This window comes from Monoraphidium neglectum, assembly GCF_000611645.1.
Source record: "Monoraphidium neglectum strain SAG 48.87 unplaced genomic scaffold scaffold00634, whole genome shotgun sequence".
In the NCBI taxonomy this organism is placed as follows: Eukaryota; Viridiplantae; Chlorophyta; class Chlorophyceae; order Sphaeropleales; family Selenastraceae; genus Monoraphidium; species Monoraphidium neglectum.
In genome coordinates, this window is record NW_014012994.1 from 7,803 (window position 1) to 15,320 (window position 7,518).

At 66.4% G+C, this 7,518-nt stretch overlaps 1 protein-coding gene across 1 annotated transcript; it reads left to right on the forward strand.

Moving 5' to 3' along the window:
- Positions 1-3,303: 3,303 nt before the first annotated feature.
- Positions 3,304-4,872, forward strand: MNEG_4533 (hypothetical protein; the record flags this gene model as incomplete). Its single annotated transcript, XM_014046991.1, has 4 exons — positions 3,304-3,426; positions 3,639-3,770; positions 3,983-4,480; positions 4,705-4,872. The coding sequence occupies 4 exons, from the start codon at positions 3,304-3,306 to the stop codon at positions 4,870-4,872; spliced, it is 921 nt and encodes a 306-aa protein (XP_013902445.1).
- Between the last annotated feature and the right edge of the window lie 2,646 nt (positions 4,873-7,518).

Consider the following 7,518-nt stretch of genomic DNA (forward strand, 5'->3'; position numbering starts at 1 on the left):
TGTGACGGCTACCAAGGGCGGCGCCGCGCCGGGCGCCAGGGCGCTGGCCGCGTGCTGCTGCTGCTGTTGCTGCTGCTGTGGCTGCTGCTGCTGCCGCCGGCCGCCGCCGCCGCCGCCGAGCTCGAAATCCGGGCTGTTGAGGTCGGGCACGGGTGTGTGTGCAGGCGTGAGAGCTTGTCGATGGCAAGCTACAAGGTTTGCAATAATATGCTGCAGTTCTGGGAATATGGATCTGCAGTGTTGGCGAGTTTGACCAGCTCACCACTCTGGTGATGCTATGATGCTGCTGCCCTCCCCCGCAAAAGCAACAGAGCCAAACGGCCGCGCGCCGATGCCCCCAGGACGCGCCCTCAGGTGTCTCACTCGTCGTCCTCCCGCAACCGCTTGCCCTTGCCGGGCTCTCCCTGCCGCCGCCCTTTGTCTCGCATGCGTCCACGGCTGCCGCGCCTTCCGAGGGGCCGTGCGCTATGGTAGAAGGGTTTGTGACGATGTGCGCCTGCAGTACCGGCGCAGGGCGAGCGTGCAGAAGAGGTCGCGCGCGGCGCCCCTCAGCTGCTGCTCCCAGGACTTCAAGAGCCACATCTGTCAAAGATAGACCCGGCGGCCTCGGCTGATGCTGCCGCGCGTCCATGGCATCTGAAAGCAGCAGCAGCGCGCCGCTGCGCAAGTTCAAGCAGAGATTGGCACGGCACAGCTTGTGCAGAGCCCAGGGTCCAGCCTTGAACGCACCAATAATGCTGATGCTTGCCAACAATCCTTTTATGACGCGCTGCACCTATAGGAGCACCTCGACGCGAGCAAGCAGTCCAACCAATGATGTAAGCGATGCCCCTCCTCCAGCACTACATACAAACTATATTATTGTCCCCGAAGACCTCAACCAGCGAGCGGAGGCCTAGCAGGCCTGTGATTCGGATGGTGAGTTCGCCTCGGTGTCAAAGTGAGGGCAGCGCGAGATCCAAGTGACAGAGCAAACATGAATGCTTTGAGAGCGACTCTGAAGGCCCTACCTATTGTGGCGGTGGACGGAGGCGAGCGATCGTCTGTCTAGGAGTGAGCATGAGCGGGATTCGGAAATAGTTGCAAAATGTGAGCCATGCTCACCTTGTACTTTTGCTAGCCTCGGTATCCTGTAGTCACCCGGCGCTCTCGGTCAATCCCGCATCGACAAGGGCATGCCAGTTTTATCGAGAAGGGATGACGGGCCCTGCGGTGCTAGCCGACAGCTTCTTCAAGGTGAGGATCATGCATAAATAGCGCGTTAGTGGAGCTGGGCTCCACATGTCACCGCGAGCACGAGCCTGCGTCATCGATGAAGCCTGGCATGTGCTTGCTGCAGCTGCTCCGTGTTATCGCCGCTCCGCTGGCCCAGCCCTGGCCACGTTGCAGGCAGCACAATAAAAGTGCAGCATGCCAGCTTCAGGCGATCGCAAATCAACTCTGATGTGCAAACGCACGTTGCTGCCGCCCGGCCTGGGCCGGCAGGCGGACCTCCGGCCGTCGTCGCCCAAGCCGTTCAGGCCACCCGGGATCCCAAGCGCGAGCCCACGCTTCCGGTCCGCCGCCGCTGCAAAGGTGAGCTGCATCACATCCGGCTTTGCACCGCGGCAGGCTTACCGCGTGTGCGAAGGCTCGTCGGTGACTATGTAATAAACTGCACTGGGTGAAGCTTAGTACTGGGCACCTGCCTGTGATGTCGTACACCACACCACCCACAGGCCCTCTTAGAGCGGTTGAAGGCACTCGCGACCGAATGCCGCTCGACCAACAGCAGCGGCCGCCCCGTCGCTGCCAGCGGCCGCGCGCGGCGCCCAGGCGGCCTGTCGGCGCACAGCGAGCAGCCGCCGGCGGCGGCGCAGCCTGGCGGGCCTGCGCGGGTTACGAGCGGCACACGAGGCCAGGCAGCGGCGCCGGCTGCTGCCGCAGGCAGCGGGGCGGGAGGTGTGGTGGCGCCTAGTGCACAAATCACGGCCAAAAGGATACTGGATGAGCTGGATGTTGCGTTTGGGTGGGTGCTGCAATCCGTAGAGGCGTGAGGACTGTAGGCCAGGCAATGACTGGCGACGCGTGCTGCCCGGGCAAAGTATCTTGCCCTTGAGGGGGGTCAGGGGTCAAACCTCAGCCCTCACACGCATTCAGCAGGCGCATGCACAGGAGCACAAGTATGGAAGCCGCTGCATCCGAAAGACCAGCAACACACGAGGCCAGTCTTGTTCCATTTTCATCACAGCAACTTTTTTTATCACATCTAACCGCAACAACCCTGTTGCCTTCTGGCTGAATGCAGGCCGGTCAGCACGTTCCTGCGGCAGCTGGCGCCAGAGGCGGTACTGGGCCTCTTTGTCGCCTCCAGATCTGAGCGGTGGAAGAAAGACCAGGTGGATGTTCAGACACAGGGGACGCTCATGGGATGAGTAGAGAGCATCCGGTAGTTTTGTGCTGAGTCAGCGGCCTCAGTGGCCGACAGGTGTGGCAGCGCTGTGCAGCAAGCGCGCATCAACAGCGAGGAAGGCAGGGTCTGGGCGCGCCAAGGCATGGCAGCTGCGAGGGCGCCTGTTCGGTGTGGGCGTGCGCATGCCTGAAGGACGTAGGCCCACGGTGCTGCGCAGCGCTGCGCTAATTATTGCTGTTCTGTTCACCCTCTGCGCGTGATCGTTGCCCCAATCCCCTGGGCCTGGCAGGTCATCTACGAGGCGGGGGCAACGGCAGACTGCTTCTACGTTTTGCTCACCGGCGCGGTCGAGATCTTTACACACGGCGGGGGCGCCGGCAGGCAAGGGGGGCAAGGAGCGCAAGGGGGCAAGGGCGGCAAGCTTCAGCGGGTGCCGGAGCCTGCTGCTGCCAAACTTCCTGCGCGCCGCGACTGCCATGAGCATGGGGCACCCAGCGTCGCCAGAGGACCGCGCGCAGGGAGGGGGGCACTCTCGCAACAGCCGCGCCCGACAGCGACGACTGGGTGTGCCGACCGGCAACTGCGCCCCCCACCGCCCAGGCCGCGCGCCGTTGTGTCGCGCCTGCTGAAGGGGGACGCGTTTGGTGACCAGGGGCTGCTGGAGGGGCGCCTGCGCTGGACGGGCGCCGTGCCGGCGACGGCGAGCGCGACGGTGCTGGCAATTGACCGGGAGGTGCGGCGGGGCCGGGCAGGGACGTGCCACACGCACGCACGCACCGGCACAGGGAGTCGGACACCCCTGATCAGCAGGCGCCCCCCCCTTCGGCTTACGCATGTGTAGACTGGCCAAAGCGTGTGCCCTGTTGGTTGCCGCGTGTGCCCTGTTGGTCGCGTGACCGTGGACCCGGGCAATGCTGATGTCATCACCGCACGGCTGGTGCCCGTCATTCCACTGGCCCCAGGAATTTCTGGTATACCTGGGCGCGCACTTCAAGGGACTGCGGGAGGCCACCCGGGCGTTCCTGTCAAGCAAGGTGCAGTAGTTGCGGGTCGCCTTGGACGCCGCGAAGGCGGCATTACTCCCCGTGAGGCCGGGGCCGCTGGGGCGGGGGCCAGGAAGGGGTCTGGCTTTACTGCATGTAGGCGGTGGGCAACGGCTCACGGTCGAGCCATGCAAGCCATGCCGAAGCAACCTCGCTGAAACCCTCGTAGCTGCTGAGGCGGGTCAACCCGCATCAACCCCCAGGTGCGGGCCGTGCGCGAGGCGGGGGCGCCCCAGGCGGAGGTGCAGCGGCTGAGCGCCATCATGCTGCCGGGTACCGCCAAGGCGGGGCGCACGTGGGAGCTGGCGCAGGAGGACCAGGTGTACTTCGTCAAGGTGCGTTGCGTGGGCGGCCACACCCCACACGCACGGAATCATTCAACTGTAGGCCTCTGTGGTTTGCAGCAAATTTGAAAACCCTCTGGCCAGCAATTACGTACACACACATGCACGCATGCACACACACACACACGCACACACACCCACACACGCACGCACGCACGCACGCACGCATGCGCATGCGCGCACGTGCGCACGCAATGCTACAGGACGGCAGCTTTCAGTTGGAACTCATCGAACATGCGACCACTGCAGGCAGCGGCAGTGCAGCTGCTGGCTTGAAGAAGATTCCCTGGCGCAGCAACACACAGCAGCTGCAAGCGGCGACATATGCAGGCACCGCTGGTGGCGCAGACCTGGGCGGCCGGCCGCAATCCAGCCGCCCCTCCACTGCTCCTGCAGCGTCCTCTGGCGAACGGGGCGTCGCCCGTGTGTCTCGGCGAAATGCGCCAGGCGGCGGCAGCGGCAGCGGCGGCAACGCTGGAGGCGGCGAGAGCGAGAACCAGCAGCAACCTGAAGACGAGGGCGCGAGCACCGGCGGCTGGGGACGTGACAGCGGTGGTGCCAGGGGGCGGCGCGTGATGCCGCCTCTGGCGGACTGCGGGGTGCTGGCGTCGGTGCGGATGGCGGGCGGCGGGCGGGTGGTGGGGACACTAGGGATGGAGGAAGAGCTGCAGAGGGCGCGGCTCAGGGGCACTGTCAAAAAGGTGAGCAGGGGTGAGGTCCTGCGGCTGGCCCGGCTGCAACATTGCGGCCGCAAGAAGGCAACACGGCAGGCCGCTGCCACACTGGTGCTGGCTTCTGATTCCATTGATTACGCGTGCGGTCAGCATGGCCAGCAGCATCCAGTGCCCTGTTTGGCCCCTCCGCTGCAACGAGCACCGGCTTGGTACTGACCACACGCCTTGGGAAACCGTGACGCCGCACGCAGGTCGTCGCCCGGCTGGGGCCCGGCCACTGGTTTGGCGGCGGCGCAGCGTTGATTGGCGAGGGCCCCCTGCAGTCTGGGCTCCGGCTAGTGGCGACCTCTGACGCTGAGCTGTGGCACGTCCACGTCAATGTGTTCATGCAGCAGGCAGGCGATGCGATCATCAGGTGAACGGGGGGCACGCTGCGCGGTGCATGGGGAGGTGTACACCGAACAGCGCGCAGCGGGGGCTGTGCCGGCGGGCTGGCCGGCAGTGCACTCCACTGAGGGCTCGCGGCTTCGTTGCCAATGCTCCAAATGAACAGCTGCTGCAATATCCAGCCAGGGATTCCGTGGGTGCAACAGTCATTCACTGCATGGAAGAGACAGCGCCGCGCTCTATCTTGACTGCCCCCTCCCCACCCCCCCCCCCTTTTGCAACCAGGGCTCTGCGGGACGACGGCGCGTTCCGCCTGAGCTACAGCCTGGGCCGCCTGGGTCTGATCCCGCCAGACACAGTGGTCGGCCACCCCCTGGCCAATTTGCAGCGAGCCGGCCACGCACGACACAGCGCTCAGCCTCCACTGGCGGCGCCACAGAACCCTCTTTTGCAGGAGGGCCAGCCGCAGCGTGAGCAAGCAGGGCAGCCCCCGCCGCAACCGAGCAAAGGACAGCAGAGCCCTGGGCGGCGGAGCGGCAGCGCGGGGCGCGGCAGGGGCGAGGCCGTGGGAGCGGCGGCTACCCCCAGCCGCGTCGACGACGCAGTGCACGCCGCAAGGCTGCGACGGGCGGGCCTGAGGGGGACAGGGAAGCCGGGCGGCCTTCAAGCAGAGCATGGGAGCATCCTTGAAGGGCTGGGGTTGGGCGTCTGCGCAGCTCGCGGGCGAGAGGTGGCTGCCAGTGCAGCTGCAGCGGCGCGGCATGATGGCAGTCCTGCGGGCGGCACATCCGCACCAACAGGCCTCACAAACACCAGGCGGCGAGCTGTCACTATCCGCCCCCCACACGTTGCCGGCAGCGGGCAATTCAGCGAGGGGGTCATGGTGGCGCTGGCTCACTTGGGTGCTTTGCTGGGCCCACAACAACGGCGGGGCCCGCAAGCATCAGATCCAGGGCAGCAGCAGCAGCAGCAGCAGCAGCAGCAGCAGCAGCAGCAGCAGCAGCAGCAGCAGCAGCAGCAGCAGCAGCAGCAGCAGCAGCAGCCGGGCTGGTGCATAAGCACCAGCAGAGGAGCAGGGGCATCCACTGACACTGCACCGTGCCGGCAAGCCCCAGCACTGGCAGCCGAGCCAATGGGAGGAGGGTTGGCGGCGGGGCGCTCCGCCCAAGAGGAGCTGCGGGCCACTCACAGAGCGACGTCGGCCGCTGGGGTGCCCTGCAGGCCCTCCACTGCGCCAGCATCAGGGCGGACGGCGGCAGAGGTGTTCTGGCGTCAGCCTGACAGCTCGATGACGGCGACGGGGACTGCGGTGGCTGCCCTCATCCAGTCGGCCTTTCCAGGTAGGCTGGGCTTGCTGACCTGATTTAATTGTGGAGGTGCGGGGCGGTGGGTCTGGGGCATCTGGCACCGGCCGACCACAGCGCGGGCGCATCAGCAGGGTGTTACAATCACATGAAGGCAGCAGCGGACCTATGCAGCGCAGGGTCGGCCATGTGCCACACATCAGCAGGTGGTAGTCACCTGAATAGCCAGCTGAACATCGTACTACATACGAAAGCAAGACATTCCTAGTACCTATACTCCTTATCGCCATGCATAATTCCACCAACCATCAATATTGCAGAGGGACTGGCACCACTGGCGGAGCAGGTGGAGGGACTGACCCTTGCTCCTCACACATGGAGCCTCGACGCGCCAGCAGCAGCCGCCACGGCCGCCGACAGCTGGCGCTCCTCGCTTCCGCGCCCTGCCACGGCCGCAGCCTGCTCGCCCGCCACGCGACCACGACCTGGGGCCGCAGCCTGCGCTGTGGGGAATGCTGCCTCTGCAGCTCCTGCGGCAGGCGGCAGCACGGTCGGCGAGCCAGGCGGCGGGCGGCAGCACCAGCACCAGCAGCAGCAGCCGCGCCCGGCGTCAGCAGCTGGCGCAGCAATCGTCAACGAGCGCGCGGCAGCGGACGCCCGCAAGCGGCCGGCGTCTGCGTCGAGGATCAGCTTGCGGGAGCTGCGGTCCGGCAAGTTCCGAGGTTGCAGCGGCGCAGGCGGGCCCCACGCATACTTTGGATGGCCGAATGCAGCGGCTATCGTGGAGCTGCAGCACGGCGGTGAGGAGGGCGTGGACGCCGCTGCAGTGCCGGAGAGTTGGCGGCCCCGCGCTGCCGCAGCCGCTGCCGCTGCGGCAAGCTGGGATGTTGCGGCAGTTGAGGAGGGGGGAGGAGAGGATGCAGGTGTGGAGGCAGGGGATGCTTTTGTGCGGTTAAGGCCGGGGGGCAGCAGCAGCTCCGGAGGGTCTGAGCCGGATTGGGACGGGGTCCCTGCAGCTGTGGTCGGGCGGATCCGCGCGGGCGGTCTGCAGCAGCCAGCCTGTCCAAGCCGGCCGCTGTCAAGTGGAGCAGCCGGCGGCCAAAGGGCGCCCACGATCCTGCCGCGGGAGCCCCGCCGGCGCGCCGGCGGCAGCCTGACGGCGGCGTGCGTGCTGTGGGCCGGCGCGAGCGACGCGGCGTTCCGGCCGCCGCTGCGGCAGTGCCTGACTCATGAGGAGATCGTGCGGCTGGGCGGGGGGCGCGGCGCGTAGGCGGCCGTGGTGGATGGGATGGCTGCGCATGGGGTGTGCTGACAAACTGCACTCGGCGATACCTGAACGCTCTGCACGCCAAGTGTGCGAGACTCAGTCCTGAA